Genomic DNA, 27,542 nt, shown 5'->3' on the forward strand with positions numbered 1-27,542 from the left:
TAAAGTGTTCTTGTGATCTTACCTCAGAGCAAATTGTTGTCTTTCTAAGTGAATATTTGAAGCCGGCGCTTCAGGCAGGTTTTGAGAGGAACTCTGTCATTTGGCTCGTCTCACTGAGTGACGACCTACACAGTTGACCCAAAAACTGTTTAACTGGATACTTTTTCTCTTTTCTTTAATATCTCCACCTGCTTGTTTTTTGTCACTAGTTTGTTTTAACCTGTTTATTGCTATTTGTTTTACTCCTTTTGCTTCTTTCTTTCTTTTTTTGCATATTATTTTCTCTGTAAAAAAAACCAAACAGCTGTTAGCAGGCCCTGGGGGTTTCCTAATTACTCCTGTACAGACCCATCCTAGTGATTAGTCTCACTTTGAAGTAAGCCAAGTCTGCTGACAGCTTACAACACTTGGACGCTGCACAGTGGAACTTGGGAGTGTGTCTGTGCTGTCTGCCTTAATTTAAAATGTCTTTTCTTCTTTTGATTTTTCTGTTGTGTCTCCACAAATTACCTGTTTAAATGGCAACAGGTCACACCATCCGAGTGTTGTTTTTAAGCCTTATTCAAACGGTTCTTGTCAGACAAAGTTTCCAGCCAAAAATAGGGCTTTTAATGACTTCTTTCCACAGCTGTGTAGCAGTCGTCGCTTTGTGGTTGTTTAGTCGTTGGAGGACAGAGATAAAGAAATATGTGGGCGAAGTGTTCGTGTGTCCAGCTTTGTGAGTTGTGACTTACAATACTACTCTTTGTAAGTTGGATGTCTACAGTTTGGATACTGCCAGTGAGTCATTAGCATACATGGCCTTTTCAAAATTAGACAGCCACAGATGTAGTCATAGTAGATGCAGTCTGACAGAGGGGTCAGAGGAAGACGTGTAAAGAGGAGACTCGGGATAAATACATCGTGAGAGGGCGTGAAGGCAGATGAATGACGCAGAGGTGGGAGAGGATCAAGGGACTGCTGGAGACAAGCCTCTCCCAGACGTATCACATCTGTTGCTGGCTCGGGAGAGGCTTGTCGATATGGTTGTCCTAGTTTCTCTGCTGTCCCCTGTCCCCGGTGACATTGTGAGAATAAGAGGCAAGTGAAGACAGAGAAGAGGCCTTGTAGTTGTTCTGGCACGCTTTCCTTTGATATTGTGTGTTTTCCAGTCCTTAAGATGTTTTTCACAATGGAAAGTCAAATTGTTCTCAAGTCAAAGTTCTAATATGTCAAAACTTGACAGCATTTGGTAAATGTGCTGTATACCTTTTAAAATGTGGTGATTGAAGCACCCAACGTGTGTGTGTGTGTGTGTGTGTGTGTGTGTGTGTGTGTGTGTGTGTGTGTGTGTGTGTGCCTTCATTTTCTTAAGTGTATTCCCTCAGCTAACCTTTCATAAAGTAATTTATTGATGGCGCACAAGCCAGAGCAAGTTCCTGGCAGGGACGCAGATTTGATGTTTCAGAAAAGTCTCTACATTAGGAAGTCTTAGACGGATTTTCCTGAAGTCGGAAAGGTCGGAGAAACTGGACGTGATCGTAGCAGCGGGAATAGAGTAGAGAAAACACACCCTTAAAGAGAAGAGTTACACATCGTAAATCAGTTGGAAAATCTCTGTATAGCCAGCTTCTCTGGGTCCAGATTCAGTATTCCCTCCTGTGTTACCAATAAAAACGAGAATGTGAGGGTGAAAGATGTCCTGTGAAACACTAATGGTTGTCATATCAGCTGTTACTCTTCTCACTACGGTGACAATAAAAGTTTATGCACTGTTACGACGTCTGACTGAAGCTGGACTCATTCAAAGCGCAAACTGCTTTCCTTGAATCTGTCCACGACTGTGTTTCACTGCAGACAGTGCAGCCAATCGCTCTGCAGTAACGCCTGCGACTGAATAAGACGGCGATTCATTTTAGCAACTTGTCTTTTATTCTAGAGGTGCCCAGAGTGTCAGTAGAGCCGCGCAATCAGACCTTTACGGCAGGAAACGATGTGCAGATCAGCTGCTCGGCTAGCGGCTATCCTCCACCTCGCCTGGTCTGGACCCACAACGGCATGTTCATCACAGCGTCCAGCAGGTGAACTGATTTCCTCTCGCACAAACAGAATCAATCATTCGTCTTTATATTAATTATACAACTCAGATTTTTCAGCGCATAGAATAAATGTCGATCTTTTCAGACACAGGATGACTCCCGGTGGCTCTCTGGTTATAAAAAATATGGAGAAAAAGGATGGAGGAGCGTATGGCTGCCTGGCCAGCAACCCGGCTGGGACCCACTCAGTGACCTCCATCCTCACTTACATGGGTGAGCGCACACATTCACAGACACTGGAAGCAAACACAACATTTACTAATATATTTTATGTATCACGTGCACTGCATTGCCCTTGATTCTCTTTATGGTACTGATGTTTTTCTATTTTTTGTTTTTCTAGAGTCTCCTGTAGTGTCTGTGGCATTCAGCGAGATTCTTATTGGTGTTGGAGAAGCCACTGTGATGGCCTGTTCAGCATCTGGAATCCCCCAGCCTGAGATCTGGTGGTACAAAGGTAGCATCTCATAGGACGTGACAGGTTTAGAAAATAAAGAAAAATGGAAACCGTCAACATATTCCCACAATCAGTTTGGATTATGTATAAGTTCAACGCACAGAAAAAGATTTTTCACCAAAACACTTGTTTTTTGTTACGCTGCTGTACTTGCTCTGTTTTGTAGGCCACACAAAGCTCCGCCCATCGTCCCTCTTGGAGGTGGACACATCGGGGGGGACGCTGACCATCAAGGAGACCCAGAATGCCGACGCTGGAGATTACACCTGCTTGGCTGTCAACGCTGCTGGCACCGCATCAGGACGGATCTCTCTGAGCGTTGGAGGTGAGAGCGGGACCAAGTTCTGTTTCCTGTGCTGCATGTTGCTAATGTCGTGCGACTGAGGTTTTCTGTCTTTGCTTCTGTTTTCAGCTTTAATATTTGCTTTAAGGGGGAATTGTTTTTACCATCCAGTCCTATTGGATAGCTACAGCTCTTACTTTCTTTTCAGGAAGACTAACAAAAGTAAATTGAAATCCAAATCTGTTAAACAGAAGCAAACTCAGAGGAATTGTGGGTAGTCGTCTCTGTTTGGGACTTTATCCCCTCGGTGAACTCGTGCAGAACTGCGAAACCTTTTTCAGGGCCAGATGTATAAATGACATAAGCACATGTTCCCTGAAGATGGTGTTGTTAAAATACTTGTACCTTCACACATATTTTACACTATACACACGCTTTACTTAGATGACCTGAGTGTGACATATCTTCATGCCAAAGACAACAATAGAAGCACCGATTGAATCCTGGCAACGCTTTATTTGGAGCCTTGAAACATTGTCTTTATGTGCTATATATGAATGCGCTCTTTACCAGACCAAGAACAAAAAGTGTTTGGTTTACACCTGCAGTTAAGAAGGTCGTACAGAGGTGGATTCACATGTTTGCAAGGTTAATTGTGCAAACTGTCCGCAGTAGCTGTACGCGTGAGTCCTAGAATCGGTAACTAACCCAAAACATGCAAAAAGCACGGACAGACTGTCTTTAACGTGGATCATCTTCTACCCTTTTTGGTCTCTTCACCGCTCTAGCTGCACCCAAGTTCACCGTAGAGCCGTCGGATGTGGCTGTGGACATCGGCTTCAACGTGACCCTGCCCTGTTATGCCCGAGGTTACCCTGAACCAGAGATCGCCTGGCGGAGAGAGGACGGCTCGCCACTTTTCAACAGGCCTCGCACACATGGCACTATCTCACAGAGCAAAGGGCGTCTACAGATCACCAGTAAGATTTTTTTAAGCTGTATATGAATTTACAGATGACTGAAACAAATACAGTTATTTTATACCTTAATGTCCCTCTTTCCTTCAGACCTATGGGTGGGGGATGAGGGGGTTTATATTTGTGAGGCCCAGAATCAGTTTGGCAAGATCCAAACCCAGGCCAGCGTCGCTGTGACTGGATTAGGTAAGAAAAGCTTATTAAATTTCTCATTTCTTTGATACTATTATATTTTTCTGGTCTAGCACCGTAACCTCCGAATCGCTCAGTTAGCTCCGTCGCTCTCAAAACACACACATATCGGTTTCATGGCTGCTGAAGCTTCCTGTGCATCTTGGGAGTTTGTTAGAACCTTGTAAACTCTCTAATTCTGTTTCACAGCTTCTCTTTAGTGGAAAACACACTGAGCTCTTATATGTAGGCCAAAGGTTAGAAGGCAAAGACCCACCCAGATGTTATGCAGCTTCAGCTACTGCAGCTTTTCCCTACTGACAACATGCCTCACAACATTCATGGGATAAAAGAAAGTACATTCTTAATGCTTCCACAGAATGTGAGGGGAGAGGTAGCACTTTATTACCTGATCCTATAAGTAAGTCTGAGCACCTCTATAAAATCAGAAGTCTTGGCAGTTTGCTGGTGCGTTCAGGTGCGTGTTCTTCTGAGGAGTGGACTTCCCAGCAAATTCATCTTGAGGTCAAACTGTGCAAAATTCAGAGAGATTGCAAAAAACCCAGAAGCAACATATCAGACTCGGCAGTCTGTATGTTAAATGTTAAAGTTCATGACAGCACAATTAGAAAACCCTAACCCAGAGAAAGCTTCTTGTCTCTAAAAAAAAACCTGTCAGCACATCTCAGGTTTGCAAAGTTGCATCTAAACAAACCACAAGACTTCTGGATGTCCTCTGGACAGACAGGGCCAAAGTGGAGATGGCCATAATGCACAGTGCCATGTTTGATGTAAACCAAGCAGCATATCAGCACAAACGCCTCTTACCAGGTGAAAGTGGGCAACAAGACAATGATCCCAAGCACAGCAGCTACAACAGAAGAAAAGAAAAGAATCAAGGTGTTGCAATGACCTCTGTTTTCTGTTCCTTTAAGTTAAGAAAGTTTAAAGCCATCCATGCCTTTACATCATCCAAACAATCTAGTGAACCCCTCAGAGGACTCACAGATTTGCGTTTTAGTGGCAGGTAAATCACGTGTTGCAATGACCGTGAGTCCAGACATCAACCTGGCTGAAATGCTGTTGGACTGTAAGGCAGCTGTGACTAAACAAATGCCTGAACTGAACACTGCGTGTTCCAGAATTCCTCCACAACCATGTGAGACACTGATAAAGTCGACAGAAAACACTTACTTCAGATTATTGCTGCTAAAAGTGATTCTTCAAGCTACCGACTGGTGGCGTGCATTCAGTTTTTCTCAGAAATGCATACAGTCCTGAAAACCTCGTTTTTTGCTTGGCTGTATACCAAATGCAGATGTACGGCAGTTTCTTTTGGTGTGTCCGCTGCATGTACGCGTTCCCAGGCTCATCAGGGTGGTCGTCAAATTCCCCTCACCAACACCCTGTTGTCCATCTCCTACAGATGACGTCACCACTGATTGTGTTAACACCCCAAACTGTTTCCACAAATGTGATGTTACAAGTTTGTATTTATACACATACAAAGGCGTGTGCGTGTGGTTCTAGCAGCTGTATAAACACTGTACTTACAGTATTGATGATGCAGTTGCAGGAACAGTCACTCCCTGTCCGTCATACTGTACGCACACTGAACACACCTTATAAACACTTATTGCCATCGGCGTCCTTGATTTTTACTTCTCATAACGTCCGTAAACTTGTCCAAATGGCGTCCACAGTTTCACCCGTCATCGCGATGAGTCCGGCTGTGCTGAGCGTGATCGAGGACCAGCCGATGACTCTTCCTTGCGTGCTGCTTGGTGGGAATCCGCTGCCCGAGAGGCAGTGGCTGCACAACTACGGCCTGGTGAGGACACAGAGAGGAATTAGATTTTTAAATTGTTTTCCACATCTTGCACACCTTGATTCTTGCCCTGGGTTGAATAAAGAGGATTTCATTCAACTTCTGTCAGGTGACCTCAGACCAGTATGTGTCAGTGAGGAGGGATGGCAGTCTGCATATCGAGAGAGTTCGGCTGGATGATGCCGGTGACTACACCTGCCTGGCTGAGAACGCTGTCGGGGCCGCCAACCACACCACCGCTGTCAACGTTTACGGTAGCAAACATTAGAACGCATAAAATCTCTACACAGACAAGCGCATGTTATCCTCCCACCTATCAGACATCTTTTAGGTTCAGCATTGAGATCAGCTCTAACGGGAATTGAAGAAATTGAAGAAATGCAAATAACCGAACCAAGCCTGGGCTGATATCATTAAGCACACCTGGGCTGTTTCTGCATTGATGTCTCTAAATATCATTTCATTTAATGTCTCCTTTCCACTGTGAAGGCTCTTGTGCTCAGGAACAGGAATATCTAACCCAGGAGCTGCTGAAGGAATTGTAGACTTTGAAGCAAAGTGTGTGAGAGAGTGAAACGTGTTCTCCATTTCTACTAAAATCAGCTGCTGGTAGATTCTACCGACATAAACAGGAACAGTTTGCAGCATGTATATTAAAGCAGCGGCTCCTTTAAATTAGTGGGGTTAGGTCATTTTCATGTAGGCATGCACAAATCACTTGTATTGATCTTGCAGTAAGTCATGAGAAACTGTGCAAAGTGTGCAGCCAGAACACCATGCTGTGTCTTGTATTGTGTACACTCCACGTGATGCAGTTGTTTAGCTAAATCATGTTTCCAAAAAAATGTTACAAGCCTCCGAGTGATGATCTCTTCTGCAGAGTCCTTGGAGTGACAGAGTCACAAAAAAAGAGAGCGAGAGGGGAAAAAAGCACAAAAGTAAAACAGGAACATCTGTACTGAGCAGTGCATGGACAGCTTCTTTCCAGATGCTCGTGAGACACACAGGAAATCAGTGGTGGCAGTGATGTGGAGACATCCAGGCACAGATTCAACGCAGAGGACAAAATGCATGGAGTAGATTCTATAAATGCCCGATGATGAAATTCTTCCGTATCTTCTCTTGCTTTCATTTTTGCAGTGATTCCCACCATTCAGCATGGCCCTCAGGTATTCAGCACAATCGAAGGAACGCCCATCTCCCTCCCCTGCCGTGCCGCTGGAGTACCGGCTCCTGATATCACCTGGACAAAGGTGTGCATCTCTTCTCTTGAAACAGCCAAAAAAAAAAAAGCCAGGTCTCTTTAAATGCTGCCAAATAATTTTCAGTGCCACACACAGAGAAGCCATATGACACAGGGATGAAAGACACAACTAATAGTTAACTGTAGCTGTTAACTAACACTTAATATTGCTCAAGTTGCATCGCAATGTCTCACCTGATGATTTGGAAGGAGTAAATAATTCCCCTTTTCCTTAAATAGCCATTTTCCCTGATTCCCTCACACTTAAAGGATCAGTTGACTCGCGTACCCGTGCACAGATGAACCTCTTTATTCTCCTGTTGGCTGTTTTATGGCTAACACAGAGAGCATTTGTGTTTGTGCGATTTGGTTGTGCGGTTTTGAACAGCGATGAGCTCAAGTTGAAACCTTCCAGATGTGGATGCATTGTTTTCCACTGCGAAGGAACAGGTTCCTGCATTGTTTTGTGTCAGAGGTCAGGATTGCACAGAGACAATAGCGCTCGATTGGAAAATGGCTCTGTGAGGGTACATGTGCATGTTTGATGTGCTGCACTATGGAATCTAGCTGCGTCCATTAGCTTGCACGGTGTCTTCAGCCTTCGAGCGCTCACATTTTGAGCCAGTCTATGCATGTGGACAGTCCCTCCCTCTTTTCAGTCTTTTACACTCGTTCCTCCGAGTTGTAAAGGCCTTGCTGTTAAAGTGAACAGGGCTACAGGGACATATGAAACTAGAGCCTACTAAGTTCTGCACCAGCTGTTCAAACGTGATTCCCTCTGATTCCTTTGCTGTTTTCTATAACATCAGTCAGATGATGGCATGTTAGTGACTGCAGGGCTGAAATATGACACACTCCCGCTGCACTAACATCACACTGGCTTTGTGCTTTGGGTTTATATGATTTGTGCATTTGTAATAATTACTTCATAGTCCTGCTGCGTAACAAGCGGGCAAAGAATCTGCTTTTATATTTAAGTATTTAGTAGGTCAAACCACACTTCTTTGTCTTGGACAACAAATCGAGTGTTAAAGCTGAGCTGATGAAGTAAAATCCAGCCCTGCTGTGATTTGTGTTCTAGGGTGGGGAGCTAGTGAACTTGGGTGGTTCGGCCTTCTCGTTGAATCCTGACGGCAGCCTCCTTATTACTTCCCCTTCTGGAAATGAGACTGGAGAGTTCATCTGTACTGCTGCTAATGCTGCTGGCCATGCTTCCAGGAAGGTCCAGCTCACGGTCTATGGTAAACCTCATCACCAGCTGAAGGCTACACATAGTCTGTAAAGAAGCACGGGGGCTAAATGTAGCATTTTACGTCAAGAAATTATTGCTAAATTAAGGTTTCTGGGATCACACTGATCATTTTTACCAAGTCCACATTCTGTGCAAACTCTAAAAGATGATACCAACAAATCACCCACATTCAAAGTCGCTTAAATCTCCTTTCCTCCTCGTGTGATGCTCAGTTTGAACCTCAGCAGGTCAGCTTGACCATATCTACATGCCTAAATGCTAGCAGCGAGGAATTAAATGTCTGTGTGTTTGATCGCCCAGTCCGACCGAGGTCCAAAGCTGGCGATGACGAACACTCAGCAGGTCCGACGAAGATGTCGGTGATCGAGGGCGAGGATGCTGTTTTGCCATGTGATGTCCACAGTGTCCCGCCTCCCATCATCAGTTGGGCCAAAGAGAGGCAACTAATCTCTCCGTACTCTCCCAGGTAAACACATACACATGTACACGACTTTATTCTGCCATTTTCATGAAAGTCACACCAGACAAAATCACCTTCTACACCCGTGTCAATGACACATTTGCTTAAGTTTGGCTAAAATCACATTATCTTGGTTTTAACCTCAATGAGAGAGCTTGATTTGTTGTTTAAAGGAGAACCTACATACACTGTAATCTACAATGGAGTGCTTTGTCAACCGTTTATGACCTCAGGGCATAGTTTGTGGTTTTCTAAGATGACTGAGTAATCATACTCCTCCCTGTGATCTGTTGCTCCTACTATGCGCCTGGCAAACTGACTATAATTATGGTTGATGGTGGATTAGTAAGAATTACCAAAGTGTCTTTTTTTATGTAATAACCGAATAAGTCACTGAGTGGAAACTGTAAGTGTGTGAGTGCGTTTGAGGTTTCTTTTCTTAATATTTCTAAATTTGGAGCCATGCGTTTCACCCAGACTGTTTGGTTTTTAAGTATGTTCTTGTTTCTTCCAGACATGCAAAGCTTCCCTCTGGGTCTATGAAGATCTTAGAGACCAGGCTGTCAGACAGTGGACTCTATGTGTGCGTTGCTTCCAATATTGCTGGAAACTTAACGCAATCCATTGAGCTGAGCATTCTGGGTAAGTTTAGAAGATTAAAAATCTATGATGAGTGTAAAGATTCCTGACGTCTAATGTAAAAACTGTCAAAATATCAGAGTGAAATATGCAACCACCTGCATGAAAATAGATAACTGAACATATACAGTGTGTGATATCCATTTCTCAGATTTCAGACAGTCAAACTACTCATTCAGTACTCACAATTACCTAAATGAGAGGTGCAGCTCAGACATAATATCACCTGGGATTACATAGTTCACAGCCACACACATAATCTATAGTAACTCCTGGGCTGAAGTTCCTGCACTAAATATCATGCAGCTTCAGGTGAGGCAGAAGAAAAGCTTGGCAAATCATGTCCTTTCTACTGCAGTGCCCCCGAGTATTCATGCTGGCCCCCGGGTAATGAAGGTGCAGGTGGGTCACCCTGTGGAGCTGCCATGTGTGGTGAAGGGATTCCCAAAGCCCGTGCTAATCTGGACCAAGGATGGTAGAAGATACCCGGTGTCACCTGATGGCAGTCTGGCCTTGACCAATGTGGGACTGGATGATGAAGGAACCTACACTTGCGCAGCGACCAACACTGCAGGCAGAGATGAGGCTCGAGTTCAGCTTGTAGTTCAAGGTTGGCAACTTACAGTTTTACTCTACCGCTCAATTTTAAGACGCTCCATACTCAAACTGTTATAGATGCTTTGGAGTGTGTGTGATATGTTTGATTGTGTGTTTGCATCTTTTCAGTGCCCCCCGTTGTTGAAGTACTGGAGCCCCCCTTCAACAGTCCTCTGCAGGAGAGGGTTGCTAATCAGCGTATCGCCTTCCCCTGCCCTGCCAAAGGTGCCGTATTACCATCTCTTAGCTTTCAGTTCGCAAACAAGGATCACAACCAAATGCAAATGAAAGCACGTCTGTTCATAATGAAGCAACAAGCAAGGCAAGGGGCTGTGGTTTAGGGTTCTTCCTGTTAAAAGGACGTTTTGACTTCCCACTTTCCCCAAGTGATTGTTCATAGGGATTTGTCAACCTTTCTCCCTATTATTGTCGGGTCTTTGACTTTCAATATGAAGGTGAAGATTGTTGTGATTTGCTGCTATAAAAATAAGTAAATTGTATTGAACTGAGGGCCCGGGCCAGCTCGTGAGCCCGGCACCTGTGAGAGTGAATGACAAAGTGCATGCACCAGTTTGGTGCATTTATTAAAAAGAGTACAGTGCAGATTTTCTGTTGCAGGAGCGCAAACACAGAACAACTTTGGAATTCTTTTGCGAGTGTTCCTGTCTCCATCCCTTCTTCAGGTCTTCCCAAACCAGTGATTCGCTGGTTGCGTAATGGCCAGGAGCTGACAGGTAATGAGCCTGGCGTGTCCATCCTAGAGGACGGTACGCTGCTGATTCTGGCCTCTGTTTCACCGATGGATAATGGAGAGTACGTCTGTACCGCTGCCAACGACGCTGGATCCACTGAGAGGAAGTACCAGCTCAAAGTCAACGGTGACTGACCTGTTCTTTAAGTATTTTGCACCTCTAGTTCAAAAATAAAATTCCTACATTTCATAATATACTCATTACCTTTGGCACCTCCACAGTACCCCCAGATTTCCGTGACAGAGAAACATCCGGCAACCTGTCAGTGGTCCTGAGCCAGCCCACCAGCTTGGTGTGTGACGTCACAGGAACTCCAACGCCTGTCGTCACCTGGTACAAGGATGGAGCTCCTGTATGTGAATAATTGATTATATTGAATGGAAACAAAGACATATATTATTTTGCCATGTGTGTAAAGGTTACACCTTTAAAAGACAGGTACATAAATCAAATACACACACTGAGCGCTTTAAATTGCATGAGCCAAATTTAACCTGGGGTCATGAGACTGTGGTCTCTTTTTACATGAGAACAAGTAATGAGAAATTATAATGATGGAAGCCTTAAGCCTTGAAAGACTTAATGTGCTCTGATCACAGGGTGCGATGTCCAAGAGAACAGACTGTAAATGTGGGTGGAGCCTGTGTGCGTCCATGTGTGTGTGTAACAAAGACCTGCCAAAGAAGCCTTGGTTTCAATATGCTCAAAGCTGCAATGACAGAATAATAATGATAAACTGAGGGGAGAACAGAGCATCATCACACACTTTGCTGTCACGTCCCAGTTAGTTGGCTGCTTTTTGTTCCTTTGGCTGCTGAATGTTTTTCCCTGTCAGGCACAGATGGTGAAATCAGAACTTTAATCCACTAATTACGAGTAATCTAAATCTACGCTCTTCTCTCCGAATGTTTTCTTGAACTGCACACTTTTTGTGTTTTGTATACATTTTAAATTAGGTTTGTCTCTCTGTAGACCGCAGCCACTTTCAAATCTGCTGAGAAACGTATCAGCAGCTCGTTTTTTGTTTTTGTTTAGATCCTATTACAACGACGTTACACTGTGATTTTATTTATGCTGATCGACAGGTAGTTGCAAGTAGTGACATTCAGATTGCTGATATGGGAAAAACTCTGAGACTGCTGAAGGCAGAAACAGCAGACGCAGGCAGCTACAGCTGTGAAGCCATCAACGTCGCAGGAAACGCCGAAAGAAGCTTTTTTTTGGATGTGCTTGGTGAGTAAAGACAGTCGGTGGCGACGCGCAAAGACTATTCTGTGCTGCAGGTTAATGCAATCCTGTCTCCTAGATTTACCCACAATTCTCAGTTCGGTACAATTAATTCAGAGCTGCGTTAAAAAAGTATTTAGACCAAAAACGAGAGAACATATGATATACAGTGCTCTCTTCCTGATTGTTACTTTCTGAATTTTAATATACTTAAAAAAAATCTTTTTGATAAGTTTGATAAATCTAAATGTTAAAATAAGAGCTGCTCAGCTTGTGGACGTGCAGAACTTACAGAACTTGTCAGATATTGGCAACATTACTGCAGCAGAATAAGAAACTTGTAGTTGTACTATTAAAGCCATTTTTTCTCTCTTGGCTCCTTAGTCCCACCAACAATTATAGGTTCGGGCTCTCCTCAAGATGTTTCAGCAATTATCAAACAAGCTGTCTCTCTTGAGTGCGAGGTGCAGGGAATCCCTTTTCCTGCTATCCAGTGGTCCAAGGACAGGAAGTAAGCGTGCTCTGAAATGAAAAGAAATGAAGTTGGCTGAACATTCATTTGTCAGTACTTCCTGTTCTCATTCTTATTCTTAATCCTTTCTAGGCCGGTGTTTCTCGGTGATCCCAATCTGGAGGTCACAAACAGGGGTCAGGTTCTGAGAATAAAAAGTGCCCGTCTTGGAGATCAGGCCCGCTACCAGTGTAGTGCCACGAATACAGCTGGGAAACAGTCCAAGGACTTTAACCTTAGTGTCTATGGTTAGTGTGTAATCCTAAGCAAAGTAAATTTTCTAATGTAAATACAGCACCGTGTCTTGTCTTGAGCCACCCATCATTTCCAGAGAAATAGAAAATAGGTGGATAGATGCAGTTATTTATGGAAAAGTGTGCAAACATACATGGAAGTACAGTATGTGGGGCCAAAACGAGCTTCAGGAATCACCCTGGCGCTTTAAAAATACAGTTTTATGCTGTCAAACTGTGGAATTTTTTTTTATAGTTTTGTTGCTAAGCTGTCTGTCGTGTGTAGAAATATGTGTATAATTCAGGGTTATGTGCCATGGTCGTGTACAAGGACTTGACTGAAAATGAGTGAAAAAGCAGCCAAAACTTTGAAAGACCTTCAGAAATCCTGGAGAACTGCTGCTCAGGAAAATCAGGCTCCGCAGCAGCAAAACGTAAAGAAACGAGTGGTGGTTCAAGACTTATGCACACTACTGTATACTGTGCATAAATCTTTTAGCACAATTAACATGGACAAACGTAGCTGAATTACAAATTTCAGTATGTTTATATGTTTATTTCAGTGCCCCCCTCCATCAAAGGAGGTAATGTCACCACAGAGGTGACGGCACTGCTGGATACTGCGGTAACTCTGGAGTGTGAGGCACGTGGGGTGCCGCTTCCCTCCATAACCTGGCACCGAAAAGGAGAGATCGTCCTGTCCAGCCGTCAGGCTCAACATGTAGAGCGAGGCCGCTACTTGAAGATCGTTCGTGCACAGGCCTCTGATGCTGGACAGTACACGTGTAAGGTGACCAGCGTGGCTGGGAGCGCTGAGAAAAGCTACACGCTGGACGTCTACTGTAAGAGCCAGAAATTATATCGACACACATCTTTGTGTTCACTGTGTTTTGTGTCAGCTTAAAGTAACAGCTGTTAAAAATTAATTTAAATGATGTTGTTTACAACAAGTCCAGAACAAGTCCTGGAAATGAAAACTGCCATCATCTCTGTGTTTAGAAAACCCTTTATTGGCTCTGAAGCTTAATTTGGTGATTTAGCATAAACCAGATGTAAGTTCTGCCTGATAAAAGCCTGAAATGTGTCAAATGCAAATAAGATTTTAAACCTTTGTCACGTTCTCTTCTTTCCGTGGCGGACCTCCCTGTGCAGTGCCTCCCACAGTCACAGGCGGGGATAAAGGGCCCATCAAAAGGAAAGTGGTTCTCAGTAAATCTCTGATCCTGGAGTGTGAGGCTGGAGGACACCCTCCACCTTCTCTTACGTGGCTGAAGGATGGAGTCCCTGTACGCGATGGGGCAAGTGTCCGTGTGCTCGAGCAGGGAAAGAAACTAGAAATCCCCTCGGCCGCCGTCTCAGACTCGGGACACTACATCTGCGTGGCTACGAGCATCGCCGGGGAGAAGGAGGTCAAATATGATGTCAGAGTTTTAGGTATAAACACACAGAAAATCGCTGATTTCTGGTATAACTACATCACTTTCCATTTTCTTCTTAGAGTGCTATCCCAGCTGTCATTATAGTGATTTTTCACAGATCACCCAAACTACAGCTGATGGGGAAACACCTGGGATATTTCTATCCATCCAAAATGCACACAATGCATTTTTAAGTCATGCACATGATACTGTTTGTAGGAAGTTGACCTGCTTGTTTGCTTGCATGTTATCCCAGGAAGTGTTTGGTCTGGCTTTGTTGTTCGTTCCACACCGATTTCTTTACTATATCCAAATTAGTGTTTTTGCTTTGAGAAAATTTAGTCTACTTAAGGTTTATTGGTAATGGAATTCAACATTTAATTCTGCCAAGTAGAAACATCACAGGAAAAAAAGTGTGATCTAAACTGGCTGCTCAGTTGCATGTGTTTCATAACTGGTAAGAACGAGGACTAAGTACAGTCGACTTACCGACGTGATGCTGTCATTTATGGAGTAAATGTAAATGCCTGTGAGAAAGACATTCATCTCCTCTGGGTACCAAACAAGCGTCATTGCACAGCTGTGCCTTTAATAGAAATGCATTATAGCATTATGTAGCTTGCTATCGCCAGTGTGTGAATGGGTGAATGACTGAATGTAGTGTAAAGCGCTTTGGGGTCCTATGGACTAGAAAAGCGCTATACAAATGCAGGCCATTTACCATTATTTCAAAGACGCTGCTGACAGGAAGTGTATTTTCTGAATTTGTACTTGCTAACAGAAAATCAGCGACTGCAGCCTGTCAGGTTTGCTCTTTAACTGTCTGACAGCTGAGAAAAGCGTCACGCCGTTGTCGGCAGGATTCGAACCTGCGCGGGGAGACCCCAATGGATTTCTAGTCCATCACCTTAACCACTCGGCCACGACAACTCATGTTGAGCCGATGCTCTCGTGTTCTGCTGATTCTTATCTGCAGTGTCCTGTCACTTCACTGTGGGTTTGATGTATCTGGCCTCACATATGCTAGAAATATTTGTCAGAGTTTATTCTATTGAGCATAAACTGAAATGTCAGGAAAATGAATTAAAAAAAGATGATTTTCACTCCTAGTTCCTCCTTTCATCGATGGATCTGATAATGTGACGGTCACCACAGTTATACTTAACACACCTTTGGAGCTCGAGTGTCACACCGCAGGAACACCTACACCTGTAATCACGTAAGAGCTCGTCTATTGCTCACAGTTAAACAAATGCAAACAGGCCTTATTGAAAGTCACTGTAAAGTTAATTCCTTCCCAGGTGGCATAAGGACGGAAAGCTATTGCGACAGGGTGAAGGATTATGGATCGCAGCCGGTGGGCGACGCCTAGTCATCTCTCGTGCTCAGGTCTCTGACACAGCTCTCTTTCAGTGTGTGGCCACCAATGAGGCAGGAAACCATAATAAGGACTTCAGTGTGGTTGTCCAAGGTAAAACAAAGAAACTTACTTTAAAATTAAAAAGACCCATCTCAGTATCTTTTAAATGTAAATGGCTTTACCTAAACTCTAGTTGCAAGCTGCAGCAAAATCTCGCTTTACCTTTTTTAAATTTCCTGGTTCCTCATTTTCAGTTGTAAAATGTTTCCAAGGATAAAAACCTGCCCTCTGTACCTCTGCAGTTCCTCCATCCATCCGTACCAATGGACCTACTGAACGTTCAGTGATTCTCCACAAGCCCGTGAGTCTGGACTGTGTCTCCAGTGGAATTCCTCCTCCAACCATTACCTGGCTTAAAAATGGACGACCAGTCGACGCAACTAGTGAGCACCTGCAGGTTGGTCCCTTAATTGTCTGACATTTTCAAGCTATTCACTTTAAAATCAATCATCACTGAAGCATGAACTTCTTCAGGTGAACCACAGATCCATACATGCTGTATATCTGCAGCCAAACCTAGATTCTCCCTCTCTCCTTGATGCAATTCAAATTATTACTTATTTTTATACACAGTGCTTTCAGTATGGAAACACAGCTCATTTCTCTATATTTTGCTTTTGAGGAGCCAGACTTTCTTGTAATTTTGTATCTATATGTAACAAACAAAGTAGCAAACAGCCACTTTATAAAATGTATCTTTATAACTTTGTTACAAGCAGCCTGAATCTGCAACAAATGTCAAAAACAAGTTTTTGAGTATTTTTGCAAAAAGCAACATCATTACCAAAGAGTTCTAATCTGAAAACTGGACATATCTCAGAATATCCTCAAAAATGTTTGGAAACTAGACAAGAACTGTCAGGCTTCACAACTATCCACAACAGATGAACAGTATCCGAAAGTTTTGTCCTAAGAAACAGGAAGAAATCCCACAAAGAGCCGACACAGGACCTGAGAGATGCATCTGGCTCGTCAGGTGATCCGTCTGCCTTCATCTTTTGGGGGCTGGTGTTGGGGATCTTGTCAAAACTCACATACCTTCTCGAAAACATGTGATTGGCAACATTTTCATCTGACAATGATCCCGAGCACATTGTCAGTGCAGTGAAAGCAGACCTGGACAGAAAAACACACAGTGGGAGATTATCAGTCATGGACTGGCCTCCCCGGAACCCAGACCTCAACATTACTGAAGCGGTGTGGGATCATGTTGACAGACAATCCAACAAAAGGCAGCCAACATCCACAGAAGAGCTTTCAAGAAGCTGGGCTATTATTCCTGTTATGATGAAGAATAAAGCTGGTCACACCAAATATTGACTTTCACACTCATTCGCCTGCTTTTGCTTCATATACTGCATTTCCATGTATGTTTGCACATTTCAATAAATCACATATTTCTCAAATTTCCTAGCAAAAAGTAAGGAGGTGGGGCTTAAGGCTTAAGAGTACTAACAGGTTAGAAGAAGAAGAAGCAGCAGAAAGCGATTCATTCTTATTCTTCACTGCTCAGTAATTACCAATCTGAATTCTCTGTATCTGCCACAGCTGGAGTCAGCAGGCAGGACACTAAAGATTACAGAGGCAAGACTGGAGGATTCTGGGAAATTCACTTGCCTGGCCACTAACGCAGCTGGTGAAGCTCAGCAGCACATAAGACTCAGCGTCCACGGTAACTTACTTATGGATATACAAATCACTCGCTCTGCATGTTTGTCTCGCTTATCTTCCTCCTCCTATATCCAGAGTTGATAATAATAAGCTGTTGTTTCTGGGTGTAATTCTGTTTGTGTCCCTCAGAGCCTCCCAGTATCCCGTCCTCTGGAGAGACCATTAACCAGACCATTCTGTCAGGCTTTTCCACTGAGCTCGAGTGCAAGGCCGCGGGCAGCCCATTACCTGGTAAGACTGTTCACTAACAACCTCCTCAGTCCCACTGTGCGCACTCAAAGCCTTTACAGTGTAGTTTTCCTACAAACAGCTTCAGCTTCTTCCCTCTCCTTCTTTTTCCATTTGGATGATCTAAACACTCAAAGATGTGCTACATATAAATTCATGTGTAACTAGGTTCTTATTGTAAAATCACTTTCTTCATTGTTAGAGGAAGTGTTACAGTACAGCAATTTAGTATCTATGTAACCATAACTGGGCAACGGAAATTCTTTATCAACTTTAAAAATTCTAAAAAAAATGTAAAAATTACAATTCTTTATAATAAACTTTGATTTTTAGTCCAACATTTATTTTATTTGCTATTGTCTTCAGATTTTAAATAAACTCAAACCCTCATTAATCTCTTTTAAGCCTAGTTTTCTGTTTAATAGTTCTTTTGCTGAAAGTATTTTTGATATCCTTCATGCCTTAGCTATCACTTGGTACAAAGATGGCCGACCTCTGACCAGTGCAGCTGGTGTGACGTTACGGAAGCGTGGCCAGATGCTGGAGATTGAACGAGCACAGCTGTCCGATGCTGGCATATACAGATGTGTCGCTGTGAACCTGGCTGGAGCTGCTGAGATATCTCACAGACTTCAGGTCCTCGGTGGGTGGCTTTCTCATTAATTAAGCAGAAGTATGCTGAACTTTTTGGTTGTTCGTGAGTAATACTATCTCTATAAGTTAGAGATTAGTCGCTGACAGATGATGACAATATGCGGATAGCTGAAAAACAAAAACAACTCCAGTGGCGTTGCAGATCGTCACTGACTGAGTGCTTTATCCTCGTGCCTTGCAGTGCCCCCGGTCATCTCCAGCCGAGGCGGTACGGTAACTGTTGTGGTGAATGAAGCCGTCAGGTTGGAGTGTGAGGCTACAGGGGTTCCTGCTCCCAGTATCACATGGCTCAAAGATGGCAGCCCTGTGGCAAGTGTTTCACATGGCATACAGGTGACATCACTACATTCATGCTTAGTGCTTTGTGCCGGATCATTCCAGAGATCTGTTGTGATGCAAAATGCGAGGTGACGTTATCCTCAGGTTATGTTGAACATTGCAGGTGTGCGGAAGCTCTGTGTTAGATAATAATAAAAGTCTTCTGCAGACCTTTTAACGACTGTGTGCTGTGAGTCTGTGCGTGAGCCGAGCACCGTGACGTGACCTCTGCTCTGTTTCCGTCGGCCTGTCAGGTGTTTGCTGGTGGCAGAGTGCTGTCCCTGGATAGCGCACAGGTTAGCGACACAGGCAGGTACACCTGTGTGGCTGTCAACGCTGGAGGAGAACAGCACAGAGACTATGACCTGAAGGTTTATGGTGAGAACATGAACAGCTGTTGTTGCATACATGTACCTATATGGTATCATATGGTAAACAGCATGTATAGTACTTTTTTTTTTTTAAATCCTTTATTCGTTTTGTTTTTTTTAGAAAAGTGTCTGACATCATTTGCAGTCCCCAGCTTAGGTTAACTGGTGGCTCTAAATTTGCCATCGGTGTGAATTTGTGTAACAGTCTGTGTTAGCTTTGTGACACTGATGACCTGTCCAGGGTGCATACTGCCTCTTGCCATATGGCTCCAGTCCCACCATTAACCTGAATTGGATAAGCAGAAGATGATGCATGATGAATGCATGTTCATTAGGTTCAAATAAATGCATATCCATGAAATATGAATCGATTCAAATAACTTATTGTTTATACTAAAGACACAAGTATCTGTATTTTACCCTATAAATATAAAATAGTTTTAAAAACAGATTTATCCGTCCATCCATCCAAGGTTTTGACTTTCACCTGTTTATTTGTGGATCACTAATGTTGCCTTTTTAAAAAGCTTTAACATCATAGTGCACTCTCTCGTTACATGCCCTGGTTCTTCTCTTTAGAGTTTAATCGTACTCATGCATGTTACGGCTGCTCCTTCTCAGCTGCTTTGTTTTGCTAACTAATGGTTATGACTGACTGTCAAATGTCTTACAGCAGAAACCAGACTGAGCACCAGGCTGTGAATTATAATACAGAAACAATATCTGGCAAGAGCCTTGAGCAAAGCATGTGCGTGTAGAGGAAGTGCGGCTTGACTGAGTTTAGCGTTTCAATAAACGCTGTCAGCCTCCTGAACAGAGCCGAGCTTGATGGCGACTCAGCTGTTATACAAGTCTAATCAAAGCTAATGTCACTGAGGTAATAGGAAACATGTCATCTTACATACATGGGATTGTAGAGTCTGTGTTTGGATCTTTGTTCGTATATGCATGCAGAATGCAAACATCCACATGATGCGAGTTTCCTCGCAGAGATCAAAAAGAAAGGAGGGAAAAAGAACTTGTCCACTGAAGTGAAGGCAGATTTGTTGTGGTAATTGGTACCATTCTTCAGCTGATAGCCTATTCCCGTCCTTCTCCGATGACTTGGGCTCTGTCTGAACAGCGACCACAGTTGAAGGGACATTGGCCTGCTGTCATTTTCTAAATAAGAGCCGACTGTCTTCTGAAAAACTTGTAAACAGAGGCTTAAACAAAACGCCTTTCATCTCATATATTCTGGGATTTCTGCCTCCTGTTAAAATAATTACATTATTATTCCCAGAGAAATGATTTCCTGAGCTACTTCAAAGTCAGTTCATTTCATAGGCGTGTGCTTTCGTTGCACAGATGCTCAGTGGCAAATACACATCCTGTCCAGAACTTCTTGAAATTGCTGGAAATCAAAGCAACGGCCATCCAACTGGTATTTTTTAATCCCTACTCATTTTCCATCTCAGTGCATGTTAGCAATTCCCAGTGACGTTAGCGTTCATAACCTTCTGGGAAACGAAGAAACTCAGATTTATAATGTCACTAAAATATGTTGAACTGGTTTAATGATGCCGTCATAACCCAGGATGCAATTGGAGCTTAAAGAGCACCAGATGCACAACAAACAGCGCCTGTGCTGCTCAGGAAGCAATTATATTGTTTACCCATGAGGTAATCTAACAAGTTTAGTGTGCTTTGTGGGACAAAGCAGCACTTTCACAACAGCGCACCCTTAATACAAAAGATTTACTCCGAATCATGTCATTTAAATGATTTCATCCCAGAAAGTATTCATTCGATGACAGAAGCCTTTTCAGGAGCTCGTCTTCATGTTTTGCCACAGTGCCACCAAACATCAAGGGCGAGGAGGTGAATGCTACAGTGATGCTCGGTCAACCCGTGGAGCTGCACTGCCAGAGTGATGCAGTCCCCCCACCCACCCTGTCCTGGCTCAAAGATGGCCGCCCTCTCTTTAGGAAGCCTGGTCTGACTGTGTCAGCAGATGTTAGTCTGCTTAAGGTACAGTTCATCATACAACCATCATATAGCTAAAAGACAACTGGAAGGGCTAACTTTAATCTTAAGAGGTCCCTTTTAACGATGACCGTCTCTCCTGCTGTTAGTTGCATTTTTTCTTTGGCCAAAACTCTGTTCTCTGTCTACAAACTGGCAGATCAGCAGGGTGCATGTGCAGGACTCAGGCAGATATACCTGCGAAGCCACAAACATTGCTGGCAAAACAGAGAAGAACTATAACCTCAATGTGTGGGGTAAGTTGATCTTGTGTCACTGTCGTGCATTTGGACTGACCTGAAGAGATTTTTCAGTCTTTCTTGGACTGTTAGACAAAACAGAAACAAAAAGCTTTTTGTTAGTAGATTTTGATCTTTCTTTGCAGCCCATCATCACGATGATTTATGCATCGCTCATTTACTAGTACTAATGCATGCAGTGTGACTGCCTCCTTTTGGCGTCCCTTTGCTATTACAGTGTCTCCCAGTATCCGAGGCTCTGAGGAGGCGTCTCCTCTGACGGTAGTTGAAGGCAGTCTCATCACTCTTATGTGTGAGTCCAGTGGCATACCGCCTCCCAGTCTCACATGGACGAAGGATGGTAAGCCAGTTTCTGCTTTGATCAAACGTGGGGAGGCAGTGCGCATGCGCGGGTGGCGTGCTGGAACGCCTCACCTATCCTGTGTTTTGTTTATATTCCAGGTTCTGAAGTGAAATCTGACCAGCGGGTCAGGATTCTGTCAGGAGGTCGTCAGCTGCAGATCTCCAGCGCTGAGAAGACAGATGCTGCTTCTTACACCTGCACAGCCTCCAGTGCAGCTGGCACCGTCTCCAAGGAGTACAGCCTGCAGGTTTATGGTGTGTAAACACCACGAATTCATCCTTTTTTTTTTCAATTGCCTTTTTGCCTATAAAGGATACAGGCTGTACAGGTGTTGGTTAAATGTTGTCTCTATGGGGGAAAGAGTTAAGGTGATAAAAACAGTAAAAAGCTTCTCTCATCTCATCTTTTTAATGACACACCACTCACCCGCTTTTCTCACTTCAGTCCGTCCTTCCATCAGACGCACCGAAGGCGGCGCTGATGAGGTCACTGTGATAAAGGGAGGTGATGTGACGCTACAGTGTGATGCTGAAGGTGTGCCGCGACCTGCGGTCACGTGGCTGAAAGACGGACGGCCGATCACAGGCCAGCATGGTGCAAAGGTCCTGAACGAGGGGAGGCTATTGCAGATTAAAGATGCCAAAGTGTCAGACACGGGACGCTACACGTGCATCGCTGTTAACGTGGCGGGACAGGCTGACAGCAAGCATGACATCAGCGTCCACGGTATGAAACAGGAATTGCTTTCAGAGATTAAAGTTTTTTGTGTTTTCATAATGATCAAAGAAATCATCTTTGTGTCCATTTACCTCCTTTTCTCTCATCTTCAGTCCCACCAAGTATAATTGGGCAGGTGCAGTTTCCAGAAAATGTGAGTGTTGTCATGAGGAACCCAGTTGCTCTGATCTGCGAGGCCTCCGGCATCCCTCTTCCTACCATCTCCTGGTTGAAGGACGGTCAGCCAATTAAAACGACTAGTTCAGCGCGCATCCTTTCAGGTCTGTTCCTGTTTGACTTTTCGTGACTTTTCAAGCTCTTAGTCTTGATTTTTACTTCCCAGCTAGGTTTCAGAGGTTTCAACATTTGCAATGCACTGCCACTAATAATATTATGGAATGACTGCGACCACGGCCAAATGCAGACGCCAGTTCTGTGAAAAACCAGCAGAAAAACAATTAAATTGTGAAGCAAAAGAATGTTAATATTAATTTGAAAAGTTGGAAATGGAAACTGTAACAAAGTGTCGAGTGAATCCTAATGACACTCATGTTGTCAAACCTGGAGTTGTTTCAGTAACATGTCATTATTTTTCACTTATTTTCTCATTAACTGTGGCAAAGCTACGCTGTTGGCTGTTGAGACTGACATTAGTCTGAAATATCATTAAACTCTGTCCTAAATGTTTGAACAGCTGTGGTTCTAAGAGTTCAGCTTCTCTGTGTTGATTGATTTCAGTGCTCAGAAAGGCTAATGTCATTTCAACACGTTTAAAAGCCTGTTTACGTGTTCTTGTCATGTTTTATTTCTGGGGAAAAAAAGTACTTTTCTTCTGACCTAGCTTTTAAAGACATTACACGTGGTTATAGAAACATAATAATAATGGACTTGTTTAACTTCTAGGTGGCCGCAGCCTGCGTCTGATGCATGCTGCAGCAGAGGATGCTGGGAGATACACTTGCATCGTGTCTAACAGCGCTGGGGAGGAGAGGAAGACCTTTGACCTTGACATCCTTGGTGAGAAAATAGAAAATTTATTGTATCATGTTTTGTTTTGTTTGTTTGTTTGTTTTTGTTTTTAGCTTTATGCCATAATATTGTCTAACTAAAGTGACTGTGCATTTACATATATTGTACCATGCTCGAAAAGGTGGAGGAGGTGGCTGAAGACAGGGAGGTGCAGATTATGGGTGCATGGATGGATGAATGGATGGATGTTTATTTTCCACTTAATGATAAAATGGACTTTGATAGAAAATAATAACTATTTAACTGATTTTTCCGACAGTTCCCCCGAGCATTGTGGAGGAGGGAACTATGGTGGATACTAAAGTGAAGGAGAAACACAACATCACTCTCACTTGTGAAGCATCAGGTATTTGAGATAATCTGGTAATGAAATGTTTGGATCAATCCTTACTGTAAGTTCCAGTCAAGATAATCTCTGTGCTTTGGAACAATTTTCTTAAGCCCTTTTACAATTTCCCAGGTAATCCTGTACCTGAGATTAAATGGCTGAAGGATGGACAGCTGCTGGTGCCTGACGGGCATTACCAAATTCTGTCTCATGGCCGTTTCCTCCAAATCTCTGGAGCCCAAGTCGCAGACACTGGCAGGTACAGCTGCCTGGCCTCTAACAGTGCAGGAGACCGCAGGCGGCATTACAATCTTAATGTCCTGGGTACAAAGACAACTCTTTTTCCATTTTGGAGACTTTGAGTTCATTACACGTGGAATGAAATCATATTACTTATTTGTCTGTTTTTTCCCCTCTTTTCTTGACCAGTTTCTCCCACCATTGCTGGGTCAGGCCCTGACATTTCTGCAGAGGAGGTTACAGTAACCCTGAGCAGCCCCACCTCACTGGTGTGTGAAGTCCAGTCTTACCCTCCTGCTCTGATCATGTGGCTCAAAGATGGCACTCTGTTTGAATCCAGTCGCAACGTCAGAGTCCTTCCAGGTTTGCAATGACGTGCACAATGAAAATAAAGAAGCAATAAAGGGACAGAAGGAAAATGTGTTAGAATCTTTGAATCGTGACTCTGTGGCTGTTACAGGTGGGCGAACGCTGCAGATTCTCAATGCTAAACAAGAGGATGCTGGGAGGTATACCTGCGTGGCCACTAATGAGGCTGGAGAGACACTGAAGCACTATGAGGTCAAGGTTTATGGTGAGACCCCTTCAGCTTTGGGAGCATGCTGCAGCATAAAATGTTTTATGTGTGTTCAGTTCTAGCATAATCTATTGCACATGCTTTCTTGTACAAGTAAATATAATTTACAGCTCCTTGTCAGAAGTTTACATCCACTCATCATGGACATAAATGTCATGGTAATTTGGGGTTTCAGTGATTTATTAGAACTGTTCATTTTTCCAGGGAACCATGATTATAAAGCACACATCTTTATTGACTTTAAAAAAAACAAGAACAGAGTGCACAAGTTTGAAATTATGTTGGATTGTCTCTCACCCACATGGGGTCAAAAGTGCTGCTGAATCTTCTACAATGTCTTTTAACTTGACAGGATCGATTTAATTTCTCATTAGTGGTCATGATTGACTACAACTGGTCGTTCTCAGCATAAAAAGGATTTGTATGACAGTAATCACTGGATTGGCCATTGCTCAGAACAATGGGAAAGTCCAAGGAACTCAGTGAAGGTTCAAGAAGGAGAATTGTAGAGTTATACGAGTTGTGAAAGATTTCTAAACAACTGCAAATCCCAAGATCATCAGTTCTAACAACTGTATGTAAATACAACTCATTTGGATGTGTCACCACTTTGCCACGGTCTGGAAGAAGATGCAAACTGTTACCCTCAGATCAGGAACAACGGAGGAAAACTAGGCTCAAGTATGGTATGAAATGGGGTTTTTTCCACAACGATGCCTCTTGTACATCGTCTTATTATCTTTTGGGAGACGCCTGCGTCACTTTCCGGTCAAAAAAAAGTTGCTGGTTGAATAAAAGTAACTTTAAGTCAAAATTTGCCAGGAGTATGAATAATTATAGGCTTCACTGTATATATTAGAGCCTGCATGTATCCAAAATAAATAAAACTTGTGCCCCTCATTCTTGTTTTTGAAGGGCAGTAAAGATGTATACTGTACAATCCTTCAATCTTGGACAAAAGAAATCATTAGAAGAGATTCATATCAATGATGAGTGGATGTAAACGTCTGACCACAACTGTAAATTACTGATAAGAATTACCAGTAATCAGATTTACATTAAACATATTTTAACTTGTTTTTGTCTCCAGTTCCTCCACAGATTAATAAGAATGACATTCCCGGGGAAGGACTGGCCCCTAAAGAGGTCAAAATCAAGGTTAACAGCACCCTGACTTTGGAGTGTGTTGCTCAGGCCTTTCCTACCCCCGCACTGCAGTGGTATAAAGATGGACAGGTAACGTCTGGGATATTTTCACAGTTTTTTAAAGCTGTGGGATTAAAGGCTTGAAAAAAAGTTTTTTCTCTGCACAGATCCTGCAGTCAGATGACCACGTGTCCATTACAGCCAATGGGCGGATCGTTCAGATCAAACATGCTCAGGTGTCAGACACTGGCCGCTACACCTGTGTAGCCACTAATATAGCTGGAGAGGATGAGAAGGACTTTGATGTAAATATACAAGGTGAACTGGGTTGACTAATGCAGATGTGTGCACTGCAACTATTATTTAATAAAGACACTACATAAATGCACAACCATGCGCCTGATGGCGTTTCCTCCTGTTAGTAATGTAATGCGTGAAGTAAGGTTTTAACGTCTGTCCTCTTTTTCCCCGCTGCTCAGTTCCACCTAATTTTAACAGGCCTGGTGCAGATGGTGATACCACGTCTTCCTCAGGCTTTGGAGTTGATCCACGAGACGTGATACTCAACAATCCCTTCTCCCTGTACTGTGAGACCAACGCCGTCCCCCCTCCGACCCTCACTTGGTACAAAGACGGACATCTGCTGACATCGAATGACAAAGTTCTGATCCTGCCAGGTGAGACAGATGACGAAAACTGTAAGGAAGAGATGAAATGTGAAGGATATTTAGTCCATACACATTTTCTACTGCTTTAATCTCAGGTGGGCGAGTGCTACAGATTCCCAGGGCCCAGATTGAGGACTCAGGCAGGTACACATGTGTGGCTGTCAATGAAGCAGGAGAGGACTCCATCCAGTATGATGTTAGAGTGCTATGTGAGTAAAAACACCCTTATTTCCTGTGGGACAAGTATCGATCAGTTTAGCAGAGAACGGTTCACATGCATGTATGTGTTCTGCACTAGTACCTCCGACCATACGCGGAACAGACAGCGACCTGCCTGATGAAGTCACAGTGCTGGTCAATAAAACTGCCCAACTGGAGTGTCACGTGGAGGGAACCCCGGCCCCCAAAATTAGCTGGTTTAAGCACAACCAGCCAATCACCTCCAACAGCTTGCACAGAATTCTGTCCAATGGGAGAGCGCTTCAGGTAACAACCAGGAAACACAGACTGATTAAATTTGTATTTTTAAACCTCCCATACCCCACACAAGGTACGATGTCTTGACAACAATGAAAATAACTGTAATTGTTCTTTTTACTTCTTTTACTTGTTTATGTAAACATGTCAGTATCAATGCACCTCGGGTAATATTTACAACATTTTTTCTCCATCAGATATTGACGGCTCAGGTATCGGACACAGGGCGTTATGTGTGTGCAGCTGAAAATGTGGCTGGAAGTGCAGAAAAAACATTTAATCTCAATGTTCATGGTGAGTTACTCCCTTTTCCTTTTCAGCTTAAATGTGTCACAACCAGTGTTGGTCAAGTTACTTGAAAAAAGTAATCAGTAACTAATTACTGATTACTTCCCCCAAAAAGTAATCCTGTTACTTTACTGATTACTTATTTTCAAAAGTAATTAATTACTTAGTTACTTTTTAAAAACACGATTTACAACCTGAACAGGTGATAAAGCGATAGATCTTTCAGCCCAATTCTACTTTTTCTGCATAATCCATCATACAAAATGTAATCAGATGGAAAAGTCTCTTTTTAAAAATTAGTTTTAATCTTTTAACTTTATGCATCAAGCAAACATTTAATTATCTGCAACATTCTCTGACGGGAAGAAATTAGTTTAACATTTAAACCTATTTTCTGCACATTCCAGCTCATAAAATAAAATATTTTTTGTGTTTACACTCAGTCTTTCAAATAGATGCAAGTAAAACACAGCAGAAAATAAATAAAGTCAAAGACTCAGCGGTCCTGTTGCTCTATTTTCACCTGTAAAGCAGGAGTGGGGTAGGCGGAGGTTTACCCTGGTGCAGGTGTGCCGCGGTCAGTGGAAGAATCCGCGAGTTTCTCTGTGAGTTTCCCATTACGTTGTAGCTACTCGGTGCTTGATGGAAGTTTAGGGGTTTTTTCGCTGTAAAAAGAA

General features: G+C 43.2%; 1 protein-coding gene and 1 non-coding gene across 2 annotated transcripts in view; one reads left to right on the forward strand and one right to left on the reverse strand.

The window, feature by feature from the left end:
• The window catches only part of hmcn1 (hemicentin 1), a 90,697-nt gene that overhangs the window by 40,114 nt on the left and 23,041 nt on the right, over nt 1-27,542 (forward strand). Inside the window, exons 12-57 of the mRNA XM_086268500.1 lie at nt 1,919-2,060; nt 2,164-2,291; nt 2,422-2,535; nt 2,702-2,860; nt 3,607-3,798; nt 3,886-3,981; nt 5,670-5,797; nt 5,904-6,048; nt 6,935-7,047; nt 8,119-8,278; nt 8,590-8,755; nt 9,264-9,391; nt 9,747-9,998; nt 10,115-10,210; nt 10,669-10,863; nt 10,959-11,089; nt 11,823-11,970; nt 12,349-12,475; nt 12,569-12,723; nt 13,272-13,550; nt 13,861-14,142; nt 15,237-15,345; nt 15,428-15,597; nt 15,789-15,943; nt 17,095-17,218; nt 17,347-17,448; nt 17,912-18,088; nt 18,281-18,432; nt 18,672-18,795; nt 20,623-20,798; nt 20,953-21,049; nt 21,270-21,392; nt 21,494-21,649; nt 21,840-22,121; nt 22,226-22,393; nt 23,016-23,129; nt 23,401-23,487; nt 23,602-23,793; nt 23,899-24,072; nt 24,170-24,283; nt 25,377-25,522; nt 25,600-25,750; nt 25,912-26,109; nt 26,196-26,309; nt 26,399-26,586; nt 26,775-26,871. Coding sequence (XP_086124626.1) covers nt 1,919-2,060; nt 2,164-2,291; nt 2,422-2,535; nt 2,702-2,860; nt 3,607-3,798; nt 3,886-3,981; nt 5,670-5,797; nt 5,904-6,048; nt 6,935-7,047; nt 8,119-8,278; nt 8,590-8,755; nt 9,264-9,391; nt 9,747-9,998; nt 10,115-10,210; nt 10,669-10,863; nt 10,959-11,089; nt 11,823-11,970; nt 12,349-12,475; nt 12,569-12,723; nt 13,272-13,550; nt 13,861-14,142; nt 15,237-15,345; nt 15,428-15,597; nt 15,789-15,943; nt 17,095-17,218; nt 17,347-17,448; nt 17,912-18,088; nt 18,281-18,432; nt 18,672-18,795; nt 20,623-20,798; nt 20,953-21,049; nt 21,270-21,392; nt 21,494-21,649; nt 21,840-22,121; nt 22,226-22,393; nt 23,016-23,129; nt 23,401-23,487; nt 23,602-23,793; nt 23,899-24,072; nt 24,170-24,283; nt 25,377-25,522; nt 25,600-25,750; nt 25,912-26,109; nt 26,196-26,309; nt 26,399-26,586; nt 26,775-26,871 — 7,026 coding nt within the window. The remainder of the gene's footprint in view (nt 1-1,918; nt 2,061-2,163; nt 2,292-2,421; nt 2,536-2,701; nt 2,861-3,606; nt 3,799-3,885; nt 3,982-5,669; nt 5,798-5,903; nt 6,049-6,934; nt 7,048-8,118; nt 8,279-8,589; nt 8,756-9,263; nt 9,392-9,746; nt 9,999-10,114; nt 10,211-10,668; nt 10,864-10,958; nt 11,090-11,822; nt 11,971-12,348; nt 12,476-12,568; nt 12,724-13,271; nt 13,551-13,860; nt 14,143-15,236; nt 15,346-15,427; nt 15,598-15,788; nt 15,944-17,094; nt 17,219-17,346; nt 17,449-17,911; nt 18,089-18,280; nt 18,433-18,671; nt 18,796-20,622; nt 20,799-20,952; nt 21,050-21,269; nt 21,393-21,493; nt 21,650-21,839; nt 22,122-22,225; nt 22,394-23,015; nt 23,130-23,400; nt 23,488-23,601; nt 23,794-23,898; nt 24,073-24,169; nt 24,284-25,376; nt 25,523-25,599; nt 25,751-25,911; nt 26,110-26,195; nt 26,310-26,398; nt 26,587-26,774; nt 26,872-27,542) is intronic.
• Nucleotides 14,975-15,056, reverse strand: trnas-aga (transfer RNA serine (anticodon AGA)). The gene has a single exon. It is a non-coding gene; the product is annotated as a tRNA-Ser (tRNA).

The sequence above is a fragment of the Aulonocara sp. 'chitande type north' Nkhata Bay genome, linkage group LG17, assembly GCF_057382095.1.
Source record: "Aulonocara sp. 'chitande type north' Nkhata Bay isolate Kocher_YH1m ecotype deep benthic linkage group LG17, A_spYH_male_GT1.1, whole genome shotgun sequence".
In the NCBI taxonomy this organism is placed as follows: Eukaryota; Metazoa; Chordata; class Actinopteri; order Cichliformes; family Cichlidae; genus Aulonocara; species Aulonocara sp. 'chitande type north' Nkhata Bay.